Source organism: Eleginops maclovinus, chromosome 1 (assembly GCF_036324505.1).
Source record: "Eleginops maclovinus isolate JMC-PN-2008 ecotype Puerto Natales chromosome 1, JC_Emac_rtc_rv5, whole genome shotgun sequence".
Lineage (NCBI taxonomy): Eukaryota > Metazoa > Chordata > Actinopteri > Perciformes > Eleginopidae > Eleginops > Eleginops maclovinus.
In genome coordinates, this window is record NC_086349.1 from 11,074,048 (window position 1) to 11,101,932 (window position 27,885).

At 43.5% G+C, this 27,885-nt stretch overlaps 1 protein-coding gene across 11 annotated transcripts in view; it reads right to left on the minus strand.

The window, feature by feature from the left end:
• ubr4 (ubiquitin protein ligase E3 component n-recognin 4) overlaps window positions 1–27,885 on the minus strand; it is a 41,048-nt gene that overhangs the window by 3,203 nt on the left and 9,960 nt on the right. For 2 of the 11 annotated variants that reach the window (XM_063880784.1, XM_063880732.1), the window contains exons 19-98: window positions 27,508–27,787; window positions 27,019–27,151; window positions 26,605–26,684; window positions 26,394–26,522; window positions 25,758–25,940; window positions 25,455–25,577; window positions 25,123–25,352; window positions 24,775–24,893; window positions 24,588–24,685; window positions 24,047–24,204; window positions 23,735–23,941; window positions 23,444–23,545; window positions 23,260–23,360; window positions 22,671–23,058; window positions 22,383–22,446; window positions 22,034–22,225; window positions 21,636–21,706; window positions 21,120–21,312; window positions 20,291–20,524; window positions 19,982–20,152; window positions 19,673–19,855; window positions 19,170–19,328; window positions 18,798–18,950; window positions 18,431–18,658; window positions 18,085–18,242; window positions 17,803–17,977; window positions 17,336–17,537; window positions 16,922–17,085; window positions 16,578–16,794; window positions 16,046–16,262; window positions 15,467–15,499; window positions 15,137–15,200; window positions 14,920–15,054; window positions 14,566–14,740; window positions 14,258–14,389; window positions 13,933–14,054; window positions 13,589–13,700; window positions 13,367–13,497; window positions 13,108–13,285; window positions 12,619–12,723; window positions 12,089–12,226; window positions 11,585–11,753; window positions 11,147–11,351; window positions 10,958–11,071; window positions 10,493–10,702; window positions 10,254–10,403; window positions 9,945–10,172; window positions 9,757–9,835; window positions 9,408–9,650; window positions 9,129–9,297; window positions 8,784–8,928; window positions 8,505–8,590; window positions 8,314–8,401; window positions 7,950–8,143; window positions 7,576–7,815; window positions 7,347–7,485; window positions 7,050–7,175; window positions 6,624–6,752; window positions 6,186–6,535; window positions 5,842–5,932; window positions 5,656–5,740; window positions 5,363–5,490; window positions 5,021–5,150; window positions 4,747–4,907; window positions 4,499–4,608; window positions 4,093–4,234; window positions 3,774–3,855; window positions 3,433–3,606; window positions 3,056–3,177; window positions 2,741–2,938; window positions 2,526–2,606; window positions 2,328–2,415; window positions 2,048–2,175; window positions 1,789–1,896; window positions 1,570–1,686; window positions 1,267–1,457; window positions 912–1,085; window positions 720–819; window positions 366–584; window positions 112–225 (exon numbers count right to left, since the gene is read on the minus strand). In XM_063880784.1, the coding sequence (XP_063736854.1) occupies window positions 112–225; window positions 366–584; window positions 720–819; window positions 912–1,085; window positions 1,267–1,457; window positions 1,570–1,686; window positions 1,789–1,896; window positions 2,048–2,175; window positions 2,328–2,415; window positions 2,526–2,606; window positions 2,741–2,938; window positions 3,056–3,177; window positions 3,433–3,606; window positions 3,774–3,855; window positions 4,093–4,234; window positions 4,499–4,608; window positions 4,747–4,907; window positions 5,021–5,150; window positions 5,363–5,490; window positions 5,656–5,740; window positions 5,842–5,932; window positions 6,186–6,535; window positions 6,624–6,752; window positions 7,050–7,175; window positions 7,347–7,485; window positions 7,576–7,815; window positions 7,950–8,143; window positions 8,314–8,401; window positions 8,505–8,590; window positions 8,784–8,928; window positions 9,129–9,297; window positions 9,408–9,650; window positions 9,757–9,835; window positions 9,945–10,172; window positions 10,254–10,403; window positions 10,493–10,702; window positions 10,958–11,071; window positions 11,147–11,351; window positions 11,585–11,753; window positions 12,089–12,226; window positions 12,619–12,723; window positions 13,108–13,285; window positions 13,367–13,497; window positions 13,589–13,700; window positions 13,933–14,054; window positions 14,258–14,389; window positions 14,566–14,740; window positions 14,920–15,054; window positions 15,137–15,200; window positions 15,467–15,499; window positions 16,046–16,262; window positions 16,578–16,794; window positions 16,922–17,085; window positions 17,336–17,537; window positions 17,803–17,977; window positions 18,085–18,242; window positions 18,431–18,658; window positions 18,798–18,950; window positions 19,170–19,328; window positions 19,673–19,855; window positions 19,982–20,152; window positions 20,291–20,524; window positions 21,120–21,312; window positions 21,636–21,706; window positions 22,034–22,225; window positions 22,383–22,446; window positions 22,671–23,058; window positions 23,260–23,360; window positions 23,444–23,545; window positions 23,735–23,941; window positions 24,047–24,204; window positions 24,588–24,685; window positions 24,775–24,893; window positions 25,123–25,352; window positions 25,455–25,577; window positions 25,758–25,940; window positions 26,394–26,522; window positions 26,605–26,684; window positions 27,019–27,151; window positions 27,508–27,787 (12,244 nt within the window). Of the gene's footprint in view, window positions 1–111; window positions 226–365; window positions 585–719; window positions 820–911; window positions 1,086–1,266; window positions 1,458–1,569; window positions 1,687–1,788; window positions 1,897–2,047; window positions 2,176–2,327; window positions 2,416–2,525; window positions 2,607–2,740; window positions 2,939–3,055; window positions 3,178–3,432; window positions 3,607–3,773; window positions 3,856–4,092; window positions 4,235–4,498; window positions 4,609–4,746; window positions 4,908–5,020; window positions 5,151–5,362; window positions 5,491–5,655; window positions 5,741–5,841; window positions 5,933–6,185; window positions 6,536–6,623; window positions 6,753–7,049; window positions 7,176–7,346; window positions 7,486–7,575; window positions 7,816–7,949; window positions 8,144–8,313; window positions 8,402–8,504; window positions 8,591–8,783; window positions 8,929–9,128; window positions 9,298–9,407; window positions 9,651–9,756; window positions 9,836–9,944; window positions 10,173–10,253; window positions 10,404–10,492; window positions 10,703–10,957; window positions 11,072–11,146; window positions 11,352–11,584; window positions 11,754–12,088; window positions 12,227–12,618; window positions 12,724–13,107; window positions 13,498–13,588; window positions 13,701–13,932; window positions 14,055–14,257; window positions 14,390–14,565; window positions 14,741–14,919; window positions 15,055–15,136; window positions 15,201–15,466; window positions 15,500–16,045; window positions 16,263–16,577; window positions 16,795–16,921; window positions 17,086–17,335; window positions 17,538–17,802; window positions 17,978–18,084; window positions 18,243–18,430; window positions 18,659–18,797; window positions 18,951–19,169; window positions 19,329–19,672; window positions 19,856–19,981; window positions 20,153–20,290; window positions 20,525–21,119; window positions 21,313–21,635; window positions 21,707–22,033; window positions 22,226–22,382; window positions 22,447–22,670; window positions 23,059–23,259; window positions 23,361–23,443; window positions 23,546–23,734; window positions 23,942–24,046; window positions 24,205–24,587; window positions 24,686–24,774; window positions 24,894–25,122; window positions 25,353–25,454; window positions 25,578–25,757; window positions 25,968–26,393; window positions 26,523–26,604; window positions 26,685–27,018; window positions 27,152–27,507; window positions 27,788–27,885 lie in introns of all 11 variants that reach the window. The other 9 variants (XM_063880716.1, XM_063880708.1, XM_063880766.1 and 6 more) reach the window with 8 other exon arrangements.

The window sequence follows — 27,885 nt, forward strand, 5'->3', positions numbered from 1 at the left end:
GAAAAACAAAGAGAGAAACATTAATATAAAACACCAGAAAGAGTGTCAGTGTACAGGAAGTCCTTATGAGTAAAGATTCAAATCAGTTTTCATGATGCTAGATATATATACCTGGAACTTGTAACCCTCTCTGCAGATGCAGCAGGTCAAGCCCGGCTCCTCGATCAGCTCCTCCATCTGCTTCAGCAGGGAGGTCTTAGTCACCACCTGACCCTTCTCATTGGTCTGAAAGGCAAATAAACCACACCATTTAAAATAGTGACAAAAGTAGAGATAAAAAACAAACAAACAGCTTTAAACAAAGTGGAAAAAAAGGAATTGGAGAAAAATAGGGGGAAATGTGTTAAAAAAAAGGAAACAAGTACCGTCATTCCCAGGGTTCCCAGGGCCTTCTGTCTCATGGCCATAGCCATTCGCTTCTTTTCAGATCGGGTCTCCCTGCGGGCTGCGTCAATCTTCAGGTTGACATCACTGTGCTCCCTCAGTGCCTCCAGAAGGTTTTCTGCCAAAGTGCCAATGCCTTCGTCACTGGAAACCTGCTCCAGCTTGTGCAAGTTGGTTATTGAATCTGTGCCTATCAGCACCTGACAAAAGATAAGAAGACATTTAGTCAAACAGTCCAAACAATGTGTGAATGCACTGTGACAGAGCTGGGTCAAATAAACACTTTATCGTGTAGTAGCTCCACCGTACACACAAACATCAACAATAGTGAGTACCTGTGTGGGGGGATGCTGGGTAGCCAAACCTCGGAGCAATCTGAGAATGAAAGGTAGAGCTGGTCTGGAGAGGAACTTCTTCCAGACATCTGCATCCAGACTGAAGAGAGCAAGACAAACCAGCACATATGATTAATTTGATCAAAGGCATTGACAGACTCCAAGCTAAGTTGAAGATGTGAGGAGACCTACTTTTTGGCATTGGGGATATGTTTCTTCATGTAGTCCAGTGCACTCTGTGTGATTCCTTTCTGGAGGATAAGATCTTTCAGCTGATGGCCGTTGCTGTTATTTTTGATCCCAGCAGCGATTTTACAGAAGCAGTCCAAAAACACCTTGTCATCTGCACTGTGCTCCTCGTCGTACCTTAGGGAGAAAAATCAAGAGGTCAGTACTACTTCATCACAAGCAGTAATCGAAGACACTTTGTCTGGAATCAGCCTCGTTTGATAACGTAACACATCTTTGTAACGGCTGATGTTTCTATCCATCAACACCTAAACATTATCCATTGTTAAAATTGAGATAAACTTAGGTCGGTGCCCACTTGTCAAAGCTGCAACACGGTTTGAAGCGCTCCACCAGGATCCTCATCTTCTCCAGTTCCCCGAAGGACAGGTATGGGATGATGCGCAGCAGCCCCTGCAGCACGCTGGGGTTGGAGCGCACGAACAGGGTGTTGATCTGATCCAACAACATGACCAGCTGATCTTTGTCTCCCGTCAGCAGGAGGTTGCCCTGCAGGGAAGAAATAGTTCCCGTTAGAATGACAAGCACACATTTGTACAGGCTTTCATATGTTAGTGGCTGAAATGTTTACTCCAAAGATAAATCTGCTTTAGAGTCTCACCTTGTCCTCTGAAATCTCAGCGTTGGCTTCGTCCAGAATGATTTCCATGATGCTCAGAACTTGCTCTGCTATGGAGGCTCCACCGCTGTCCTTACTCTCCTGTTCTGCCACTAAAGCCTGAGAGGATAATACAGTCATTGGTAAACGGTATTATAAACTCCTGGTTTAGATTGCTCTCCATTAAATAAGCAACACATTGTTACGGTCAGTGATGCTCACCAGGTTGAGAGTTCCCAGCATGACGTTGAGTGTGTTCATCTCTGGTTTGACCAGCTGCTGCCTGTTGATCTTCACCTTCACACAGTAACTGAACAACTTCAGCAGAACCTGTGAAGGAAACAAATGCTCTGTTGTCAATCTGCTGCTCCACTGTTGGAATTTATGAAAACTGCACGAGGGATTGCTGAATCTCAAACTCTAATTATTTTTCATGTACACATTTTCTTTTGAAGTTCCCAACAGGTTCCCGTATGCTTACAGTGAGCAGATGTCGTCCTTGTTTAAAATCTTTGATTCCAGACAGCCGGTTGAGCATACACTCCAGTCCTCCACACTGTGCCATCACTCCTGCCATCTTGTACACCTCTTCATCATCCTCCTCTTCATCTGTAATAAGGCCACGTAAACAATTTAAGACATTTCAGATACATCTTTTATATCACTCTATAAAGTTGGTTTGGAGCATATTCCTCTCATAGGTTTACAGCACTCATATGTGATATTTGACTATTATACAGTAAGTTAAATGTAAATCTAACCTGTGGTTGAGTCCAGTGACTCTATGAACTCCTCAGTGGCGTCTCCCAGCAGCCCTCTCATTCGATAGATGATTCTCATTGGCTCACCCTTAGGGGGTAAAAAGCAGGAATCGCATTATTACATTACTATCCAGAATACTGCAAGCATTTAATGACAATCTGCAGTATGCAAAAGAATTAAAAAATGACCAATTTCACCTCATTTGTAGGGCACCAGACCTTCTTGTACACTTCTGCCACTGACAGATCCAGGCTAATGATTTTGTTGTTTACCAGAAGCTGTGGAAACAACAGGTCAGCCTTTAGAATTCAATATTGATAAAAGCTCATATTAAAACTAGAATAGCTGTATTTTATGTATGCCAGCAATCAATGTTTTAAAGAAAATAGCACCCTTAAAATACACATTTTACCTCCATGCCACTGTCGTCTTCAAGAAGCGCCACCAGGTCGCAGTCCTGGCAGATTTTGTTCTTGATGTCCCTCATCAGGGGGCCGATGCCGGGCTCGTTGCTGCTGTAGGGGTTTCCTGGCATGCGGCCCTGCAGGAAGTCCTCCTGCTGAGGATCTTTTTCCAGGGTCACAAAGAACTCTGTCACCTCATTCTCCTCCTAAACAAACGAAACAAAAGCTCCAGATGAAGATACATTCACAGCAACACTGAACTAGAACATTTCCTTTCTGCATGAAGTGTGCAATAGAAATGCACCAAGGGAGAGTTAACTCACAGGATAGATGATGCTGCACAGTCGCTCAAAAATGAAGACAGGTGTCCTGTAGTCATCCAGGTTGTACCGCTTTGCAGTCTCTATGCACACTGCCATGAAGGCCTTGGTTTCAGACTCAGTACCTGTACAGCACAACAAGATGCATTATGGTCATGTTATTAAAACGGACATGATACCAAACAAAGTCCTTTCACTAGATGTTTTCCTCGTTAAAAAACCAGATTTATAATGTATGCTTTACCTTAGCAGCAATGAAATACTCGGATTGGATTTATTTAATCTGTTATGCTGGAATAATCATCCCTAAAAGCAGCACGACGCAGCAGTAGAACCACAGTTATGGTTAGATAATCAGGTGAGTTGAACTTGAGTCAGACCTGTTGTCATGTCTTCCAGCATCTCCAGCAGCATGTCCTGAGTCTCGTCGATGAGCTTAGTGCGCTGCACCACCAGTTTCCTCAGACACAGGTAGCCGTTCAACACCGTGCCGACCAACCTGCTCTTGAAATGCCTCTTGATGGACTCCACTTCCACGAAAGAAGAGAGCAACCCTGCAGTGGCACCAAACACACACGAATCATTTGACTATTCAGAAAAAGGTCATAAATACAACATTCATAAAACAATCAGACTCAAACTAAAAAATAAATAAAAGTAAACTTCATTAAAAGTGTCATCTAAACCACAAAATATATTGCCATGTCTTTATTCAACATACCAGTCAAGCTCTTGAGGGCGTAGCCTTGCTGCAAGTCTGTGCTCAGTGTGGCCTCCTCCAGAGCCAGCAGGTTGGCGATTTCCTGCAAACAGAACCAAAGAGAGTCGAGCTCCAGTGTTATTTGCTAGATTTAGTGAATATAGCGGTAACTCTAAAGCCATATTTGATAAGAGGATGAATGTTATGGTCTTAAAAAGAAAGATCACATTTTTATATATTTCCTTGTAACTAAAAAAATTATCTTTTGGAACCCAGTGGCACATAACACTGACTTTATCGTACTGTAGAATCATTTGGTTTTGAACTCTCAGGCAAATACCTTGGTGATGAGGTTACCGATGTACGGCAGGACCCCTCGGGCTGCCAGGTAAACTTTCCAATGTGTCGGCTTGATCAGCTTCTGGTACAGACCCAGGTACTCCACCGCACACTCTCCAGCTACACTCAACTCGTCCAGGTAACTGACAGAAACACAAAGAGTCATTTAGGATGTTGATATTAGTTTATAATTTGAACCGCTTTTCATAAGGCTCAGAAGCATCCGACTGAAAATAGCACAGCTGGATAATCATTTCGTAATATCTTTCAGCCACCATCATACTGATTAGAAAGACTTTCAATGATAAGAACATCTTAAAAGTAATCCAGCAACAGCTAAGGATTTTTCTGGATACTGCATATTGACATGTTTGTTTTGCTAGTTGTTATTTGTATGAGGCTCCTACCTGGTGAGAAGGTCCAGCACTTGCTGCTTGCGGCTGGGGATGGTGGTTAGGGCCTCCACAATAGTGCAGGCTGCCTGTCTGGCTGCCTGAGTGGCAGGAGTGAAAAGAACCTGCAACAAACAAAACTTGAGTAAAACTACTGTATTTTAACATGTTAGTAAAATATAAAGATATATATAATACATCTTTTCAATTTTAAACAGATTTATGGCTGGACAAACAAAACTGTAAATCATTGTTTTAATTACCTGTCGCAGCCAGTTGTTGTGGCTGAGTTTGAGCAGGCGAGGGAAGAGGCCTTCGCCTTTTTTGGACCTCATGAACTGCTTCCATTTCCAAACATACTTCTCCAACAGGTACTGCCTGCGCAGCTCAGTCTTCCCCTGAGGCTTCGACACACTTTCCTGGCCTGTGTTATTAAGTCAAATCCACAGTTATCATCGTGACATTTGGTTTATTAGGGGAAAACTATTAGAGAACCATCCTTTAACACTGATATGTTTGTTCAGACACGGCACTTACATCTTGCTGGGAGACACTTTTTCCAGGCTTCATAAGATGCTTTGGGGTCCTTCTTGAGCCAGAGTTGGGCCTGGGCATGGATTTCATTGCTGTAGGGCCTGACCGTGGTTAGAGACTCGATAGCAGCATCCTATAACCAAAAGCAAACATAGTGTTGTGTAACGAAACATGAAACAACAGAGTGGTCACTCACTGCTGTAGTTACAACAATTTAAGCAATATTACAAATGTTTTCATAATGGACTGCTATTTCCATGATTTAACTGGTCCAAAGTCCTTTGAGCAAGCACTGTGGAGCTATGAGTGAGCAGCAGCTGAATGGCAGAGTCAGGGCATATTTACCTTGTTCTTCTTGCTAGTGGGAGCCGGGGGCTTGATTAGCTTTTGCAGGATTCTCAGGCACATGAGAGTGATGTTCTCCACGACTACAGGCGTCTTTATGTTCACCGACATCAAGAACAGACTGAGGGCTACAAGGAGAAAAAACACAATGCTGTCAGACAAAGACCCAAAATGCAACCAGCCATAATGACTTTGATAAAACAATTAAGGTTTATGATAGCTAAATGAAAACAAACACACATCAGAGAATCAGTGTGAGGATAGGCTGGTATGGTAAAGGAAATCAGGCTTACCACAACGTAACCGTAGCTCCCAGCATCCTCCCTCTTTAGAAATAGAGTCTGTGAGCAGCAGCATTTCATACTGCAGATTACTAACCTGTTAGAAACAAAACATGATATAATAGATAAAAGGGTCACCAAAAGAAAGTACTTCAATAAATGTCATTTAACTCCGAGAAGAAATGTGAGAGGACATACCAGGTCAGGATTGGCCCAGTGGCCTTTGAGAGCAGCGGACACTTTGGCGATAATGAGGTCATTCATCTGTTGGGTGGCCTCTGGATGATCTCTGAAGCAGGATAATAGACAAGAATTATGTTAAATTATCACTGCAATACACTGTTTACATACAAACGCCATGCGGACAACGCTCGTTCAAACCAAATGTGAATCTGCGGTTGTTCAGCGGGAGTAGGGGTCAACTTTGAACGTTTTGTTTCAGTAAATCTCGAGTAGCACGCTTCAGCTACTAAGTAAAAGTTATGCAAACGTATCAACTTTTACTAAATTGTAATAAACCTGAAGGAGAGGAAGGGACCTACCTGGTGAGGAGACAGACCAACTGCCGCACCTCCTCCCTCATGGCAGCTGTACCTCGCCGCAGGTTATACTCAAACAGTTCACGGATGAGACCCTGGAGGACCAGGATCTGCCGGAGGGCTGGGTTGGTGGCCAGAGCCCTAAGCAGTGTGATACAGTGACCCGTGACAGCTGAGGCACAGCCATAGCACTTGTTTGAGGAGGTGTGGCCGCAGCCCAGCACCGAGAGGGCCCGGTACTGACTGGCGGTGATGGTGGGCTGGTGGGTGCTGCTGCTGCGGGATGACTTGGTGGCCGCTTCTCTCTGCTGCAGATCATACTCCAGGAGCTCTTTACGAGATGCAAGCACTTTCTGTAAGCAAAGAGAAGCAAGAGTTACAGGTGAGCAGGGGAAACTACTGTTACTTGGAAAATAAATAGGAGAGTTATTTTCCTCTAACCTGTATAATCTTGGAGAGTTCATCAAATGACGTCTTGCAGTCTCCGCTGTACTCTTGCGCCAGCTGCTGAATGTATCTGTTCACATTAGCAGAGGACGTACCAAGTCCTGCACCTGCTCCAGAGTCGTCCTGAGGGCAACGCAGGGGAAAAGAAAAGAACATCCTCAGATAATACTTTGAAAATAACACAACAACAAAAAGTCTTAAAAAAACACTGTTCAAAAAAAGGACATGTTGCTTTTCTGATGTAATACTGTTGGTCTACTGGAATCAAAGGCTTTCAAAGATTCATTTTTGGTGAATTATTTTTGGGAAAGACTAATCTCAATATAACCCAGCCGTGATGCATTAGTAGAAACTGTGCCTTGCATGGTCAAAGGTATGGTCATAGATCTAACTGTACTGGTCAGGCCTCTTGTGGCTTACCTGTGGTTTTTCTGGTGCCGCCTCGTTGACTTTAGACAGGAGGCTCTCTAGCTGGGGCCGGTGGCCCATCAGCTGGTGGTAGACCCGGTCAGCTTTGTCCAGCAGGGTGTTGATGTTGGTCACAGCCTGCAGGAACATGATACATTAAAGATTGAATGATGCAGAGCGCAGAGGTGATGCAGAGCTGCTTTCCTCAGCAAACAGAGGAGAGAGCTTATATTTTACCGTACAAGCTGATTTTATAGAATGGCAGGCCTTTTGTGGAGTGCTTTCTAATTCACATGAGTGTATGCTTACCTTTTTCCTGTCTTCCTCATTCTCAATTGGATCCACAGCACAGCATGGTCTAGCATATAGCATGAAGTCAAATCTGGCGTATTTGCAGAAGCCACAGGCGTTGCACAGGAAGGGGTCTTTTTCATCGTAGTTGATCGACCTAAAAGACAAAAATAAATAATTAAAATACAAACCATCTACAATACTTCCCAAATATTTTCAGATGTGCAGAGGACCCCCTGCTGCTCACCTGCACTTGTGGCACTGATACACATTCTCTCCGCAGTTGCCACACACCCCAGGGTTGGCCGGCACAGAGGCACTGCAGCGGGGACACTGCAGGGTCTCGGTGGATGCCTGGTAGTTCTCGTAAAAATCAGAGAACTCGATCATCAGGTTAGATGCGACGATGGGTAGAGGAAGGTCGATCTTCACCTCCGTCTGTCCCGGGGTCAGCTGAACTTTCTTGGCTTTGTGCCAACGAGCCGGCCTACGAACAGACAGGGAGGTTAAGAGATCTTACTCTATACAGGCAATCCAATGAAAGTGAAACTGTGACCACTCTGTATTCTTTGTATTTTAAATGAGAGAGAGGAAGGCTGGCAGATCTTTTTTGAAACGTACTTGTTTTTTAGCTCCACGATAGCCTGGACAGTTCTGTTGTTGTAGTAGAGGTTGATGGTGCGGACCATTTTGGTGCGTTTCAGGTCACCGATCTTCACGGTGACTTTGCTGATGGTGTGGCTGCCAATGAGCTTGACAACCTGCTGTGTGGTGGTGTAGCGGGTGTCCACTTTGATTGATGACAGTTTTATATTCTGGAGGAAACCGAATAAACAAGGCAATGTTTAAAACAATAATAGACTGTTTAGGTTCAAATTAAAGACTTTGCGATCTTTTAAGTGTGTAAAAACTTGCACTGGAATAATATTTACTAAACTTCTATGCTAGAGAATATGTTCGTTGAGTGAAGCTGTGTTGCACATACCGAGAAGGGAACTTCTGGATTGTTGCACACCAAGCAGGGGTCGCTCTCCAGAAAGAATCCGTCAAACTCCACTAAACCAGACAGAGTGCTGCAGGAGGAAAACATCAAATCATTACGTTAGTATGCATGCGATGTCCACTACGTCAACTTGATTTTCCTTGCAAAATGATAGCATGTTTATTAAGACTTACGTGTAAATGTTGGAGTTAGGGTGATTCGTCAGTATATGGTTCTGTGCCCTCAGGATTTCCACAGCCTTTTGGGAATACTCTTTCAGCTGGGGAAAAAATATATCTATTTTATAGACTGTGCAGCTTCACAAATGTCATAGCCTGTTTTGCTGAATTTCAAAAACGTTTACATAGCTAGGATAATAAATCTTAAACAATATATCATGGATACAGTCTGCAAACAATTGATTTCCTAAGTAGAAAAACAACTATTGTGAAAAATGGGAACTTCTGACAAACCTTTTTTTCGGTCTGTGGGGTTTTTAGTGAGAAGTAGCCAAGCAAGTCAACAAACTGAGCAGCTTTGCGGCCATATGCAGGCAGCTCAGGCCAGATGGCCCAGGTCAGTTCGAGCAGCAGCTCCTGCTGAGATTTACTGGAGTTCCTACAGGGAGATTCACATCAAGGAGGTTATGTCACCATTTTAAAGAAAAAGTGAATATTACATCTTTCCATTGTATGTTCATAGGTGCTAACGTTTAATCACAATAGTCTAAAAGGCAAATAAAGAGGCTGTCTTGTGTAAACTAGGTTTGCTTAAGCTTGGGACTAAACCTAGCAGGTTTATCTAGATATGTAAATCACCTGTAGATATGAAGAGCCAAGCAGTGTGCTTGCCAGCGCACAGCAGATGAGTTTGACTCCAGCAGGAAGCAGCGCAGGAACTGGATCAGTGTCTCCTTGTCTGCAAATTTGTTAAGCTGACTGACCAGAGCCATGCACAGCTGATCCTCCTGGCTGCCAACTCCTTCACCTGGGGTTAATCCAACAGAGAACACAGTCAAGAAACAGACAGAACCATTGGGGGGTGATCGAGCATAAGGCATCTGGAATTAAATATGAGAGTCTGTGAAAGTCTCTTACCCTCTTTGTCTTTCTCCTTGTCCTCCTTTTTGCTCTTTTTACTGGAGGACTTGCTCTGAGAGGACTGAGACGCTCCTGCCTGTCCAGCACTACCAGAGCCTCCTCCTGAGAATGATGAAGATGAGGAGGAGGAGCTGGCCAGCACCTTACTGCCACACAGTGCGCAGGAGAGCAGTTGCAAAAGGACAGGGGAAACTCCCTCGTCCACTAGGAAGCTGACTTGGAGCAGGAAGTACAACACAGCTGGACAGAAGGAGAAACCAACAAAAGGAGGGAGGAGAAACAACCTTAAAACCACTTCCCTGAAAAAGCTGTTTGTAGTTACAAAATCTGATCTGAAAACACTTACAGTCATCCTTCATGCAGAACTTCTGCCAGTTGATCGTCCTCTGAGTGGCAATTTCAGCACAAGCTTTCAGATGTTCCATCTGCACCAAGAAAAGAGTTAAACTTAAGCACAGAAAGTCAAAAATAAATCTGCATGATACAAAAGAAGCTCTCTTTGAGGTATCTTAATTACATTTGGAGATCACTTACCAGATTGATGAGTGTGTCGTACTGCAGAGCGGAGCCAGATGTGGCTGTGACCACGCCAGCGCGGAGGAAGATGCCCTGCTCCTCCAGGAGCTTCTTGATGCTGCGCACATGGGAGTCAAGAGTGTGCAGATCCCGCAGCTGACGATACTTTTCCTTTGAGCCGCAGATAAACAGAAGCAGCTTTCTGACTTGCCTCCTGACGAATGGTGTCTGTTGAATCATTAGATACTGAAAGGGGAAAGGGAGACAGAATTAGAGGGTGTATCGGTGTCTTTAGTGAAGACAAATGATTTTCACTCAATTGCTTACTTCCGACAGATAGTAGAACCAGGAATGGTCAAAGACAGGAGGCGGGATGCGTGGGTTGGTGTCAGCAATCTTCTTGATCTGATACGGCAGCCGGAGCACCATTTCAGTCAATAGCTGGGAGTACGCTTCAAACACATCAGCTGCATGTCCCTAAAGGGAAGCGCAAAAGAACAAGTTCATATAACATTCATTGTACAAAACAATTACTTTTTCAGGTTTTAACTGTCATAATCTGGTACCTTGACGTATTGGCGCAGGAAGAAAGGGCTCATGTCGGGAGGAGAGGCGGCTGTGTGTGGGCGGAGTAGCTGGCTGGTCGTCGCTGGCTCTTCTTCACCCTGTTGGCTCTTCCAGAACTCCAGGAGCGATTTGAGCACATGGAGACAGTAATCAATGGAACCAAGGCTGAGCAGGGCAGTCGCTGTGGCGTTGGAAATAAGCGAGGATGACTGGAAGAGAGAAGGAAGACGCAAATATGAAGTACAATGAACAAGCAATTTAGTTTTCAGTTATTATGAAGAAGTAACAAAAGGCTGTGAGGAAAATACATTCAGACGCATAGAAAATGATATTCCAGTCATGCAAATACCTTTAATTATTTTAAATGGACTTCTTGTTAACATTACTGTGTATATTCCAATAGACATGTAACTGATAGCCTTAAGTGAAATCAGAAAGGCTTTAAGAAAATGAAGAGGATGTACCTCAGATGAGGATTTGGAGCCAGACTTGGTTCGAGACATGAAGACGCTGAGCAGCCTCATGATGACCAGGTGAACTTCGTTGATGGCACTGCGCTCATTCTTCTTGGAAACGTCCTGCAGAGGAATAATATGGATTGAGTAAAACAACGACATGTTAAAGAGGATTCATCCCAAGGAGACTTTGGTTACCTTCTTGTTCATGCAGAGCTCAGCAATGAGCTGTGCTAGAAGGTCATCCAAGGCGCCCTTATCCTTTTCATCCTCACCATCCAGGTCAGAGGTCAACATGAGGATAACCTGCATGTAAGGGATGGCTTGGACTCCCCCTACGTTGTGGAGCTGAGAAAGGTGCTGAAGCAAGCGCTCCAGTAGCATAAGACGAACCATGTGAAGCCTGACAAGAAACATAAAATAAGACGGTGAAAAAAATGTTTCCTTCACAACTGGGAAGACCACTTTCAGCTTCATGTGGTGTTTTCTGTGACAATTTATTCTACCCCAAAAGCCAAAATATTCCCCAATCTATTTTCTCCTGCGGTCATGGTAGTGTCTTTGGATCGGACAGATAGGCTGTCAACAGACGTCCTTTTTAATGGTGAGCTGTGCTTGGCAATCAGGATGTCTGACCTGTTGCTTGTGTGGATGTCTCCCTCTGTCTCTCCTTCTCCCTCAGAGCCTTCGCCCTCCTGCTGGGCTGTGGTGGTGCTGATGGCTCCGGTGCTGGAGCTCACACTGCCTGGACCTGCAGGGTGGCCCTCTACTGTTGTGTCCCCGTATGCACTACTGCGTCCTGACACTGTACAGACACACACATACACACTTTAGTTTCAAGTCATCAAAACGTCAAATTGAGGTGCGAGGGAAGGAAGTGTTGGACAATGTGCCATGTGTGATGATCTCAAATACTGTATTCAGAATGTTGATAGAGGTTGGAGTTTTATCAGATGATTGTCACGATAAAAGACCTCTTTAAACGACTGTAAAATGGGTCAAATCTTGTCAAATGGAAAATCTTATACAGACCGATGTCCTTTTGGTTTATTGATACTTTATGTTCTGATTTCCGACATGCATAAACATTTGGAATATCAGGCTGGCATTGAAAATGTGCAGTTGTGTTGTGTCACCCACCACTGTGCTCCCCCGCCACAGAGTCGATGGCAGAGCCTCCGCTCTCTGAGCCCACGCTGCCGCCATGCTCTGCCGGGGAGGTCCGCAGCGTGGATCCGTCAGTGGCAGCCGTGCTCCCCTCATCGTCAGACGCCGGGGCTGAAATCATAGCAATGGCTGTAACAGTAAATACAGTGCAGTCTTCTGGCAAGGATACAGGATATCAGTTATAGCTGTGCAGCAATGTAATAAAGCATTCAGTGCATTCAAACTGCCATGTATGCTTCCTTACCAGTTGGGCATTATCATACTAACAATGACTATTTAAATACTGAATTAAGACAACACCATGTGCCAAACATTGGGTTATGTGCCTGATTTTGGAATATCATATGTGGTCACGATGCACACTAAGATTTTGGCAACTGTATTTCAAATGCTAGCTAAGAGAAATTGGTTTAATGTCTGATGTTAAGGGTTTATTAGCCACTGTGACCTTGCAGATATAAATATAAAGCTTCGTTTTGATCACATAGCTGTTTTTTTTTTACCTGATGCGGTGGTGTCTGAAAGGGTGCCAGCATCCAGTGAAGAGGAGCTTGGGGCCTGGCCAGACAAGCCAAGGCTCTGAAGGCCAAGGGCGCTACTGCTACTGCCTAAAAACGTGAAAAGATATGTTAGAAGCACTCACCAAAAAGTGATGCTTCAGCTGATAAATAGTTGGTTTACCATTTGAGGTAAACAATGGCTAAAACTAGGTTAATTACGCTAAATCTGGTGTAAATATAAGAGTGATAAATGACATTTTGCCAAGCAGGAATCAGCTATAGGAAATCAAAATTAGAACTTTTGACCTAAAAAAGTGTTCATTGTGTAGTTTTATCTCCCTTATCTGCTATCTACAGCTCAGTGTTTCCCTGTTTTCATTAGGCTTTCATTTTTAGCTTCTGGACCGTTGAGTCTGTCACCGAGATGTGATTTATATGGGACTCCGAGGCGGTGTCAGTTAATAATGTATTTTTGGTTGTGTGGCAGCTTACCTTGCTGGTCCTGCTGAAGGCTGAGAGCGATGGCCAGCTCTACCATAGTTTCATCGTCTGCATCAGGAGGGATGTCCAGCATGGGCGGGAAACCTTCGGCTCCAGCCAGCAGAGCCTCCAGAGGAGATGGATTTCCATTGTTGAGATTATCTGATGTCTCCAGGACCATGGACTCTGACTGAAGAGGAAGAAAAATACAAAGTGTGTTAGGGACTTGCTCGACCTGCGGCTCACAAAATTCAGTGAGGTCTTTGCTCACCACCATCTCAAAGTCGCCATGATCCACCTCGCTCTGCTCCTGACTCTCCCGTCTGCCCTCATCTCCTCCAGTCAGCACTGATGACTGCATTTTGTCATCCGCATCGTCGTCGTCATCATCATCCTTGTCTCCTGAAATAAGGAAATCAAGTTTTAGAGAGCTGAATCAACAGATAGGGTATATGCATAAAGCACGGTATAAGACAAGGCTGTGAAAACGTACCCATCGGTGTGTTGGAGCGTGGGGGCGAGGGAAGGGTCACATGTCGCCGTTTGTTTCTTGGTCGAAGCACTCTGATCAGAGCCTGCTTACATGCAAAGCTCACAGATGTGTCCTGAGATTTGATCAAAGCCAAAATAGTAAATTGATAAAATGGCAATAAGTTATTTCCTGTTTCCTCAAAATCTTGTCTATGATATCATTGTATTGCCTTGCATTAACAAATGCAATAATAACAGTGTATCACGTCGGAAATACCACAGCTGAAATGTTTGTGCTCAACAACCTGGAATCAAACCTTTCTTATTTATTATGATTCTTGTAATGAAATTAAGTGCTAGACTTACTGGGCACAGAAGCATTTGCATGTAGATTTTCGATGCCACGTTTATGTAGTCCAGTTCACATGTGCAGTATGCATGGATGATGTCCACCAAGGCATTTACTGTTGCTTCCACATGAGTCAGGCCTTAGAAAGAGAGAGGGAAACAAAGGTTCACATACTGGGGAACTTTTTTTCAATACTTTACCAAAATCAAATGTATACTTGACAACATTTAAATGCGAGTTGACAATTCATCCTCACAATCACATCCCTTATTAAGATGATCTCGATATCTTTTACTTAAGACTCCTCGCTAAATGATGGGTATTCCAAAAGTCGGAACTTACCAGGCAGGCAGGCAGGAGCAAGAAAGGCGTTCTTTGGCTTTAGGGCATGGAGCTTCCAGAAGTTATTTATCAGCTGTGTGATGAAATTACCGCTTTCACCATCCATGAGTTTATGCCCATCTTCTGTCATTTCTAGATTTAGAAGAACGGAAAATGAATTATTTAGCTCACTTAAAATGGTCTAACCAGCAGAGCGTTCTCTGTCATCTTGAGTGCAATAGTGTAATCGTGCAACATGTAGAAATATTGAACTCATACTTTGCCATTTAGTAGCCTGTGAACATTTCACAAACAGTATAACATCTTACCAGTCTCATGCTGTAATAACTTTGTTTCTGTGAAATGCACCAAGTTGTTGGGTCTCATGATGGCGATGGAGCGGGCGGTGATCACGAGCCTCTGAAAGACATCAGGGTCGAGCTCCCTGCCCTCCCGGCTGCAGCTGTTCAGACACTGCACAGCGTTACTCAGCAAGGACTGATCCTGAGGAGAGGGAGGCAGAGTTTCATTAGTGATGTAGAGGATGAGCAAAACATTTAGAACTAAACACATTTATAATTCACATTTTTATTGGATTAAGTATTGAACCATTTAGCAGGACAGGTTACCACATCATGCAAATGGGAAATGAAAATGGTTTTGGTGTATGGGACTTTGTTTACCTTGTGGTTGTGGTAGGCAGTTCTACTGGTGTGCAGGCTGGCAAGAAGTCCCTTAGTTTGCTGCTGCACACCGGCAGGGGTTGGCATGGACAGGAGTAGAGTGGCCAACTCGAGTGCTGCTACCTTATTCTTCTCCTACACAGAGTTCATATAGTCAACAACACTGCCAGGACTTTCTTTAAAACTAATTATTACTTTTAGAGGAAAGACCATTCACCTTTTCACTGGAGGAGCCTACAGCAAAGCAGCTTTCTAAAGCCTCAAGGGAGTTGACCACCAACCTGAAACATAAAAACAATGATCAACACATCTCCTACTGTGATATGGCCTTAAATAAACAATATATAACATATCAGCCTGTTGCATTCTGCGCTGATCTGAAGGCTAAAACACTGAATGCAAGAATTTTGGCACGAAAAATAAATATTTGTGTTGTTGTACAAGTGAGAAGATGGTGCATGGCATGTTCACAGTCTCAGGCATGGACACACAAACTGGCACACATGCACAAACCATACAAACAAGCAGAGAAAGGGCAGTTACTAACCGGTCCAAGGTTGATAAGGACTCAGTTTCACAACTTTTTATTGTATTTTTGGGAGCAAAAGAAAAAGAACAAAAACAAAAGTGTGAGGATCACAGAAAGAAACAAGTGGAATTAAATGATTCATTGAACAAAAGAGAAGCATGCAAGAAAAGATGACATCACTATAGCCATGCACTAGATACTCCTAGGAGAACCCAACCCCCCTTGTTAAGACTACAGAGCTCATGAAGGATAAAGATATGCTAGTGGAAGAAACAGGTCACATCTACAACATCAATAACAGTATTTTGCTATCTTAACATTTATTAATATTATGATTTATTCATTTTCTGGATAGCAGATTCAGAAACAAAATTATAATTATTGTTAGAACGATGAACTTAAATCACAAAAACCTAATATTATCATTAAGCAATAATACCCAGAGGGACTTAAACAGAAAGAAGTACTAAACGTAATATCTAACAGTGTAGATAAAACATTGTTTTGGGTTAAAGTGAGAAAAACTAGGGCATTGATTGAGAATTGTAAACAGCAACATCTAGTGTTGACTGTAAACCGTGAAGTGAAAGCTCATACCTCTCCAGCACTGTGCCGCTGGTGGTGGTCGGGGTGGCGATGTCTCCGTCAACAGTGCCATTGCCCTGGTTAAGGTTGGGACTGCAGACGTTGTTAACCGAGGCGGAGGAGAAATCCTCTGGTGCATCCTCCGGCCAGCCGAACTGCTCCTTGGTTTTTCCGTAGATCTTGATCGAATCGAGCATTGTGACTCCGGCTGGGTCAACTGATGCTCCAACTTTGAAAAGAACAGAAAGATGAAAGTGCATTAGCAGAATGCAGCAGTTATCATGTAAAACAAGATAGAGGTACAGCTCTGAGCAAAATAAATATTCTTTATTTTGTCACACTTAGAAGTAAGCTATTGCAAGATTGCTTTAGGATAATTCATTTTGTTAATGTTCTGCAAGTTCAGAGAGAGAGGATGGTCCTTTTGGCTGATGAAAAAACATCTTACTTCTGCTAAAAGCATTTATCATCAACAGAGATGAGGTTACTAAGAACAAGTAACCAGTTATAATCAATATAATTGTCAACAGTTGCGTTCACTCACTGAAGATGGACAGCTTCTTGTCCGCCTGCAGGGCCTCCTCTCTGGTGAAGGGGAAATCAAACCAGCGGGCTCTCGTCAGGTTGATCTGCATGGTGCGGCCGAAGACCTCCACATAGGAAGGAGCCCTCTCAATGGCTTGAGTGCCCACCTGCACCCGCATGCCCGTCATCACCATCGAACTGTTGTTGTTGACCGCTTCCACAGAGAACCCCCCAGGCTAGACGGAAACATTATTGGTTAGAGTAATTTGTCTAACAGTTAAAACAGCAAAACTACCACAAGTAATCTAAACGAGCATAAAACAGATACGTGCATGGCAGAATTATTGCATTAAATGTGCCTACCTTTGTGTTGGCCACATACATCCCAGTGGAGTTGAGCCTGTGTTTGATCTGCTGTCCGTTGTAGACCTGCAGCAAGTCATTGCCACCAAACTCCACCTCTGTCAGCTGCTGGTTGTGTTCAAAGAAGTCCACAGGGAAGGTCACCTGACTGGAGGTCCGGGTGGCTGAAAGTAAATCCGTGCATTAAAATGGTGTAGGCACACATTTCTTGGCAAATATGGCCCCTCACAGTTCAGATTTTTAGGGAATGCTCATGTTATCTGGTATAATAGCCTTGGAGTAAGTTAAAAATGTAAATGACAACTGTGGTAAAGCAGTTATTTTAGCATATAACCATCTATCGTCCTGTGTGGTGATCACACCTGTATGCTCAGAGATGTGTTTATATATCATATATTTGACCTTCCTACTCACTAGTAGCAGCAGCTTTGCGTTTGCGGACCGGCTTCATGATGCTGATGCCACAGCTGGGCTGCAGTGAGGGCTGGAGCCAGTAGGAGGTGTTGTCCACATTGGCCATGTAGATCCGCAGGCTTCCGTCTTCACAGAGAAGAATCATGGTTGTACGCTGTTGCTCATTACTGGCAGTGTGGCGGATAGCAACCATATCTTGAATCTGGGGAAGAGAGAACATTTGTATATGTAAACCTGAGAAATGCAACGACTTAACAAAGTACTTGTTAACTGTAATGAAGGACTGTTATGACATGGTATGTAGTGTATATAAAAGTATTTCTTATAAGAACAAAAGCTTTTTAAATAGGTCTTTTCAAACTTCAACAGGGACATCAAGCTTTGGACTTGCTTGCAGCATTTTTATTTCATACATGCTCTTTCTAGCGTTTTCTTCAGCTCTGAATGGTACAGTAAGCAGCTCCTACCTTAGCTTTGGCTGGCAGAGTTTTAATCTCTTGGATGAGAAAGGTGTCTGGCTTGACCATGATGACCAGCGGTATGCCTGTAGTCTGCTGCACGCAGCACACCAGGCCTGGGTGGTTCATGACTTCAGACCACTGGCACAGAGCAGGCGAGATCTTACTGCTGCCGCCATTAGAGCTGAAGATAGCGAGGAGACAGTTAGCTCTGATACTGATAACATATCCCAGACATAGTGCGGTGGCAGGGAGGTGGAGAACGCGTGTAAAATGTGGAAGAAGGGTTACCCTTTGACGTTGATGGGGAAGAGCCTCTGCACTTCGGTGGTGCTGCGGCTCACTGTGGCAGCGAAGGACTTTCCCTGGCTATAGCTGAAGAAAAGCATCTGAAGCACGTGGGAGTAATAGACCGACACGCCACCGCCAGCTACTTGCCCGTTGCTATCCTAGAGTCACAGAAAAAAAAGTACTTTGTTATTACCTTCATGCATTTTCAAAGAACTTCAAAAACTGATTTGAAAGATTTATGGAAACACATAGTAAATGGAACATTCCCAAAAGGAATATTGCGTAAACCCTTTAAACAAACAATCAAAGATTGTGTGCAAAACACTCAAGTTATCATCCTGCTAACCTTCAAGTCTTCGTGGTTTATCTCCAACACATTGGTGACATAGAAAGGGCCATGCTGGGCGCTGCTGGATTCGTCCATGAGCTGGGTGTACATGTAACCGGCTGAAGACATGATGACGATGATGTTCTTCCCCTCTTCATTGAACAGGAAGGTAGCATCGCGGATCTTGGAGCTCGGGAGCAGGAAGTAGTACATGGGACTCAGGGCATCCACTGATAGGTCATAAATCTGTTTGGCAAGGCAGAGAAATAGAAAGACACAAGAAATATTAAGTGTTTTTTGTAAGTCTCACCCTGATTCAATATCTACCAATAATTGTGGAATAATTAAAAATGTTTTAAAACTGTCTATTTTCTTTAAAATATACCTTGACAAAGTCTGCGGTGATGATGGCGAGTTCTGTCTGTGAGCCCGGTAACCAAATGGCTTTGATGATGAAGTTGCCAGTCGCCAGTTGGGGGTGCAGCACCAGATGGTCTGACACAGAGCCTGTGCTGCTGAACGTTAGCACATGGCAGTCCTGTGGGGAAAATAGGCAGAACAGTCAAACAAAGCAGCATTTAATATTACAAATACTTACTTGTTGGCTAAGATTAGCATAGCCAACAGTTACTCAGAAATGTACCATGATTATGATTTAGGATCATTTGGCAATGGTCTTCTCTCATACACGTTTCGTTTTTTACAGGAGAGGCACACAATAGAAGAGTCTTAAATGATAAAGAAGCTTGTTTCTGACCTTGAGGCCGCACACAGCCAGGTAATCCTCATTACAAGGGTTTCCGGTGAGACTGAGGACAGTGAACGGGACTGGGGCAGAGGCCAGACGGGTCAGAGTGAGCTTCCTCTTGCTTGAGTCGGCCTGTTTCAGGAGGGTGGACAGCTGCAGAACCGTTATCTGTAACGAGAGAAAATGGTTTTAATGGGTGATTAAGCAAATACAACAGACTGCTGATGAAAAAAACTGAATTGCACTTGGAAGGGGGTAGTGATGCATTTTCTATTATAAATGTATTTATATATTAAAATAAATACATTGACACTTATATGATGACAGAAACAGAAGTGCTATGCTAAATATTAAATCAATGTCTATTTTCACTTGAAAGTGTCTTTGAATCATCTTGTTCTGTTGTACAAAAAGCTCTGGTTTTCAAATCAAGATCTCAATAAAATTGTCCAATCCAGCATTTTTTCATTATTAGTTTTATTGTAAAAAAGTGTTTGGGTTGTGTAGCTTACCTTGCCCTTTTCATGGCTGACTGCAAGGTGCTGGCGGCGGCCGTGGGGGGAAGACAGGACACACATAGCCACACGACGCAGGACGTGTGCACTGATGAGCTGACGGATAGTTTGTCCCTGGTCACCACTGTAGTTCATCCTCACATTCTCAAAAGCCCCTTCCTGAGAGCCGAGCGTGGGCACCTGAAGAAAAGTGCAGCAATTTAGATTTATTACAATAAATGATGTTTCTGAAATAATTTACAGAATTAATCTATATTTAAGGAGTTACGTGTTTTTCTAACCACTCCAAAGTGTGCCGCTTCTCACCATTAACTGGTCGGTCATCTCCACAGCTTTGTCCTGAGTGTGCAGTTCATTGAGTGCCTGCTGAGCCCGGCTGCTGCTTCCCACGGCTGACGCCTGCTGGAAGTTTGTCTGGATGGCTTCCATGAGGAACATGAGCATCTCCAGTATGACTGCCGCGGTAGAAGATCCCATCTGTTGTGGAGAAAAACAGCAAAATTCTTAAGCCACAAAATGTCAGTGCTGTTAGGAATGCAATAATGTGCATTCATCTTAGTCGTATAACGGAAAGAGACACTGATACATTTAGAAGAGAAACCCATTTTCTCTCACCACTTGTGTCACCAGCTCTTCCTGGCAGCCCTCAATGCTCTTGCACACGCTGCTCTTCTTAGGTCTGTCTTCATCACCGGGTTTGCCGTCACAGATTGTGACCTTGCCTTTGTCGGAGGGTGAGGCGTTCTGATGGCGGATCGCACTGTCAGGCATTCGCAGGTCACTCTGGAATGCAGAAGACTCTTTGAGGGTGGAGCCCATGCCGCTGCTGGGGCTGCGCTTCACCAGTGCCTGAGGATGATACAACACAGAGTAGAGCAGTGAGAACAGCAACATTGTTAACATGTGCATGCTTATACAACTTAATATGGCAGCTAACATCATCTTTGTTTAGCTTCTGTACAATTACAATTACAATAACCTGCTTTTGTTTTCACTTTGCTAGCTCCTCCGCATTGTGGAGTATATAGTTATTCAAAAGGAGGCAGAGATATTGTGTTTGTTGAAGACACACTATATCTTAATTGCCTCCAAAGGTAAACAAAAATCATAGATTGACATGAATCTTGATTACTTATTAATTGTACTGAACACAACTCTAATGAGCCACTGTACTGTAAACACTGACTGACCGATTACCAAAACACAAAGAAAGGATACTTTAAACTAACAGTAAACTGAAGGTAGAATGATGTTGATGGTTTGTTTTGTCATCACATGCATTACTTAAAAATAACTAGCTGGCCTTTTCAGTACACAAAAGGTTGACAGACATGTGTTACATGACTCTTCATGTTCTGGCCACATGTGTGGGCTAGCTATAACCCTGACAGAATGAAATGACGGGATGGAAGTCAATGGGGGAATGACTTGCAAGCCAAGTTACCGCTGTTGTTCTCTTCCCATGATGACCTGATGTATTCGGTCTCACCTGGCAGCTGCCATCCTCTTTGGCACCGCAGTCACAGAAGAAAGAGCCATATTTGGCATAGGAGATCTCATGGTCTTTGTGACAGACCTTGGCGCACACTGTGCACACACCTACCCCATCCACCATCTTACAGGTGTGACAGTGGTACCTGCAGAATAAAGAAGGCACCACAGGGCTGTTTATAGTGCACAAACAATTGAGTTGTGGCAGTTTTGCCGGCATAATTCTACATAAAGGAATTTCACAAATACAAACGCCTATTCGGATTGATATAAGTATGCTTTAGAGCCCTATTTAATCCAAGTTATGTAGGGTTCAAGACCAATCTACTTCCAGGTGCAACGGCCTTACAGTCTGTACCAAAACACCTATAAGCTGCTTAAAATATCTCACCATGATCATGATTAAAGAGAGTCTGGTCTCATCAAGGAATAAAACAAAAATCACAGGGAGCAATAAACTTGTCTTTACCAGTGCTGGTTCATGAACTCCTTCTGAGTAATGGTGAAGGTGCACAGTTTGTTGCACAGGGAGTCTTCATCCTGTTAAGCAAAGACAAAAATATTAACACGTGATGTTCGATTTAGCTCAAGCTGCATTCCTTGGATCTGGTTAAAGGACATTAATGTGAATATCTATTTTGTTATCTTTGTTGTTTTATTTATATCCTGCTGGACAGTGCCATTAGATTAGATACTAACTGGGGAACATAGTAAGCACATCAACCAGAGAGATGTTCAATATGTTGCTGTGTTTGTTTGTTCCCTAGCTTGGTGAGCAGGCTTAAGTATAATGTTTTTTCATTTTTGTAGTTACAACATGGCCCTATTCCAACAGGAAAGACATTAAGGGAGACATCAAGATCTTACAGAGTCCTCTGCCTGGGAATCATCCTCTTCTACTGCAAGTTCCTCCACCCAGTCTGAGTCCACTTCCATAGCCTTCTCTTCTCCCTCCATCAGCATCGCTGAGGTGCCTTGGCCACTGCTTTGCCTCAAGGCATTCATTACATCAGCCAGGTAGGAGATGATGTGGCATGAGCATTCCAGCATGCTGGCGTGCTGAAATCACGGAGCAGGTGCACATCAGTTACTGGACAGCAAATGGTTAAATGCTAATAGCGCCATTTGGAAACATGTTAGGTGTGAGTTTAACATAGAGACAAAATAAGTGACTTGTATAGGCTGGTGAATTATACTGAGAAACATTGAAACTTACCTTTCCTTGGGATAAGTTCGTGCTTACTTTTTCCACGACATTCTTCTGGGTTAAATACTTTTTGCTGTAAAGAAAAAGGGGATTCATTTTAAAATCAATATCAGTATAGTTTAGATGTTATCACTGATTGATAATGGCTAATAAAAAAAGTGATGAGGGCAGCCAATGCAAAGTACTTTTTGATTTCATGGTTATCTGAGAATCCTCGCACTGATGTTGAAATCATTGTGCGGTTCCCTGATGTTCAAGAAATGAGGAGACAGCATGTTCCTGAGACTTGATCCTTACCATCTGGTCAGCCAGTCGATGGCTGCCCTGTGCAGCTGCAGGTGACCGGCCCCCTGTCCCGCGCTGGCGAGGGTTGCCATGATGACCATGAGCTCAGGGAAGCCTGTCCCATCACCATTAGCAAGCATGTCTGTTGCCATGGGAATGAGAGTGCTGAGGAGGACAGTGCACACTCCTTCGCCCACCTGGCTGTTGTCACGCACAATATGAGTGGTGAGCACCTGCAGGAGCTGTCTGTTCTCCTGCACTATCTCCATCTGCTCCGAGTCCTTTGGTGGCGTCGCAGTCATGCGCGTCAGCCAGGAATGCAGCCGAGGGGGCTCCACGCAGGCCAGCTGGGCCAGAGAGCCACACAGAGTCAACAGGCTGGGGTTTGGGCTCTTCTCCGCTGTGAACGAGCAGCAACATGATGTTTAGTATTATTGGAAACTTACCTTTTTAGCTAAAAACCTTACACAACTATTTGCCTTGTGAACAGAGATGACAAAATATTTTGGGGGAATACCCCCCTCTATGAAGGTGGGCTTTTATTGGAAACATCCCATTTGAAGCACTCTTTTAATGTCTTTCTTGATTGAAATAAACTTACTGAGCTGGAAAAGCTTGGTGAAGAATTTCAGCACCCTGTTGCAGAACTTTGCTGACAGACTCTCGTTGGCGGTCGCCATCATAATCTGGACAAGCTCCCCACTGGCAAAAAAAAGGAGAACAAGATAAGCCAGGTAACTCTACATGTGTAATAATTCAGCCTGTGACATCAGTTGAGCAAATACCTGAATGAAAAGAACTCTTCCATGGCCTTGCGGACTTGAGTGCTTTCAAGCTGCTTTTCAAGGTACTGAAGGCATTCCTCAAGGACAGACTCATCCAAACCACTAAAGAGGAATAGAGATTAAAGAGATTAAAAGATGCAGTGAGACTCAAACCAAACAATAAAGGTGCAGGCAAGTAAACCAAGCCAGTATGAATACAAAGGCTAAAAGAGCTGCACAGTGAGTTTCAGCACTACAAAAAAAGTGTATTTGTTATGTAGCTTTACTTAATTATCAGGTCACAAGGCATACCTGCTGGGGTCTGAGTGATGGGCGATGATGTTGTAACAGCCAGTCACCAAGCGCTCGTAGATTCGGGCGAGGAAGGCGTCTGACTCTGCCGGGCCGAGGATGCGCTCCAGTGAGGTGCTGCTGATCTCAGCCACGCTCTCCGTGCTGCTCTCCAGCAGGAGGGGCAGCAGGGTGCGCACCACCTGGGAGGGATTCAACTCCTCTGTGCTGAGGAGACAAATATGCAGCAGTATTAACACAGGATTTAGTGTTCTTACATCAATATATTTCCCTCATCACATACTTTGTCGTATTCTAAATGACTCAACTTACACAATGAGGTCGCCAGTCAGGCGGACCAAAGAGAGCAGTATGTGTTTGAGAGACGAGGCCAGAGGCAAGGACTGACAACTGAGTGTGCCCAGGTGAGCGGCTTGGATGGCACTGATGTAGCTTTCTGATGGGATGGTATCATTGGCAAATGCATTTCGCTGTGGAAAAAAAAAGAAAAACACAAACATTATTTTCACAATTGCCAGAACAATATTATTTTTCAAATAGATATACAGAGTAAGGCTGGGCATCTAGATAAAGAATATACCTTGATATGTTTATACTTTTAATGATAAAAGATTATTTGTTTTTAATCCTTTAAAAAAGGTTTATATTTGAGATAATATTCTTATAAAAAATTAACTGCCTATATTAATTGAACACATTGTCCTTCAAGGCAGACTTAACGGTCAATGGTTTAGTACATAATAAAGGAAAAACAACCCTAAACAGAGATTAGATTGCGTACTGTCATTTATCAAGTTTATACAAAGACAGACAACGTCGAACTGAACCATAGGCACACAATGAAATGACGTACCCATGAGCCAATGTTTGGGAATTCATTGGTGTTGATGCCGTTCCAAGTCTCACAGAGTGTCTGAACAGCTGATGGCAAGTTCTGCATAATGCTGTTACCTGTGAAGTTTCATTTCAAAAGCTCAGGTTAAAACAATGAGTGTGCAAGATGCTGCGAGAGCTGTATTTACACTAATTCTTTCACATACCTAACAGGTTGGCCTTGCAGCGGGTAGAGCCAATAGACAGAACTGCAGCATAACCTCTGAGCTTGGCATCAGTGAGCTTGTTCTCCCCTTCCTCTGGGATGTTCATCAGCAGGTAAGACCTGGTCACAACAAGATTTATTTATTCATCTTATCAGATAAACAGATCAAAGATTTACTGGTAAAGCCTTATTTTTGCATGAAGAAAAAACATCTTAACACACCCTATATGCTTTGAATGTATCTCTTTAATAATTACTGTTTGGTATGGTGCAGGTATGACCGAGACCAAAGTGTGTGTGATGCTTAGTGTTAACCAGAGAGCAGCAGTGAGAAGGATTCCTCTCTCACCTTGTGAAGGCTGTGTAGACATCAGTGAGCTGCAGCGTTGCAGGCAGTAGGTTCTTTGTGATCTCAGATGACTTGTGGGCGTCGGCTTCAATGGCAACCTTTGACATATGCTCGTCCAAGGACACCTGCACCTTAGAGATGACTGCATCCAGCGTGTAGATGGCTTGTAGAGAGGGTAACTGATCAAGTGGAAGGATTGCGTTCGGGTCTACACTTGAGAAGGTGGAAATCTGTAACAGAATCAAGTCGTCAAGAGGGACACTTGTGCTCAAAAAATAAGTTTGGATAACAGTCGATATAAAGGTCAACAAAGACTATGTTGTAATCATCACCTGTCTGGCGATGTACTCCTCTGCTAGATCCACATCGTATTTCACAGTGCTGCACTTAGCAGCCGTAGTGTCGACCAGAGCAGCTGCTTGGTCTGCTTTCATCCCCTGCTTCACCAGATGTTCCTGTCAGTGATGACAAAAGCAGAGTTAAACATTGTTAGGGACACAGAAACGCATGTCCAATCAAATGTCAATAATTGTAGTAGATTTTCATGAATTATAACTCAAATGTAATATCTTTTATCAATTCATTTGTGTCATCTGTTGTGCTAATCAGCGTTCTGTAGGACATAGTTAACAGACCTTGATCCAGTTCACGTATGTGGGCACCCGGAGACGTGAGGACCATCGCAGTGTGTGCAGGATGTCGCTCTCACTGGGATCACTGCAGCCCGTCTTCAGCTGCTCCATGTATGCCTTGGACGGTGGTAAAACTCCCAGGATCCTCCACAGTATGAGGAAGTAGTACTGAAGGGAGCATGCCTCCTGTGCAGGGCGATAAATGAACATGCCCTGTTTTCCAAACCCCACTCAGTTAATGTCAGGGCTGAAATTTGGCTATTGAGTTATTATTGATTGAAATGTAACACATCCTAGTGGAGCTACACATAAAAAAGCTGTACCAAATATTATAAACTGTATTCATAATATTGACATTCAAATCCACATTTTTATTAAACAAAATACTCAGTTCCAACCTATATGTGGTGGATTTAACATTTCAAAAACAACATTTGTATTACGTTCAGCAAAGTTTACAGTAATCTAGACAGATGTTTATAAAAGTTTCCAGTTCGTAAGCATTTTAAGATGTTGTCATAAAGGTTAGCAGTTGCACCTTCAAATATTGTAGGTGAATAATAAATATAATGGCAATTAAAATGCCCCCTGCATCATAGACTTGTTACGCAGTTAATAGTTTATGGGATGAGTACTCACCATGGGAGTGATTGGCTTGCTCTCCTGTCGTCTCGCTGTGTCAAACTGAGAGCCGGCAACCAGGAGAGAGATGAGCCACGCATAAAGCTCATCATATTTAACCGCTCCATTGAACAGCTTTGGAAAGACCTAGCAGGGAAAAAGAGGTTACGTTCAATACAATTAAGTATGTATCGTTCTATTCTTCTTCTTTTAGTGGTCACAGTCTCACCTTGCTGTCCAGTCTGCTGATGTCATCTTCAGACGCCTCAGGGGACAGAACGCAGTAGAACTTCGGCTGAACATTTGGATCTAAGAAAGGTTGGAAAATACACAACATAATATTCTTTCTGTATCTTTATGAATTAATTTCTTAAATGTTTGGGTTTTTTCCTATACCTAGCATCACTGACAGTGTTCAGCCAGTGATGCAGACGCAGGATCAGTTAGTTAGATCAATACAAAAGCCCAGGAACAATCACATGGGTAAATACAATATGTGCAATGCATTTCTGATGATATACAAGAATCAAATTACACTAAACAACAAGCTGAATACTTAAAACATCCAGCGATTTGCAATCTTGTACCCATTGTCCCTCTCAACCCAGTTGGTAAAAAAGAGAATTTCCTTCATTCGTCTTACCTCCTGAACAGTGCTTGGCCCAGTTCTCCTCCACCTCTTTGAATCCGTAGTAAAGGGGCAGGCCGCTGCGTTTGCCACCGTCCTGAACAGAGCCCGGCCCGGTGGAGGGTGGGGTCAGGAGGTTATACTGCACCTATAAATCATAATCATGACAGAGAGAAACTTAATTTCACAAGCATTTTGTTTGGGTGTCCTGTTACTCCTACAGGCGGGGTTAACAAATCCAAATAGCTCCAAACACCACTTGGCAGAATCCTGAAACTATAGATCTATATGGATCTGTGGAACCTTCAAGATGTAAAACCAATAGCTTCTCCAGAGGAAATCACTGGTAAAGTGACTGAAGACATTCTTACTGAATCAGCCTTGTGCAATATTCAGTTTGGGATCTTAAAGGTTGTTATAGATTTGTTCATTAATATTTTCTAATAGACCATGCATTTAACCCCAGGGTTTAAGATAAAACTCCTAAGATAATAGGAAATTAACCTGTTCAAAGAGGTACACGGGCGCTTGGGAGTAGTGGCGCAGCAGGTAGTCGAAAACCAGGCAGAGCCGGGCCAGGTTGAGGGGCACGGCCTTCAGCTGGGAGTCTTTGCTCTGTGCCACTTCAGCGATGGCCTGGGTGACGAGGGTCAGGACTGACCGCCGGCCGCGCTCCGACAGATTGTGGAAAAGGAGCAGCAGGAGCTGGAGGTGCTCCACGTTCAGGTCGTCTTCTCCTTGCACAGAGCTCTGGATAGTATGCTGCTTCAAAGTTCCCAAAAATCTATAAGAACAGGAAAGAAAGGTAGAAGTTGGTTCAAAAAATTCAATTAAATATTTTAAAATAATTTAGGATGCATTTCAACAAGGACATTTTCTAGA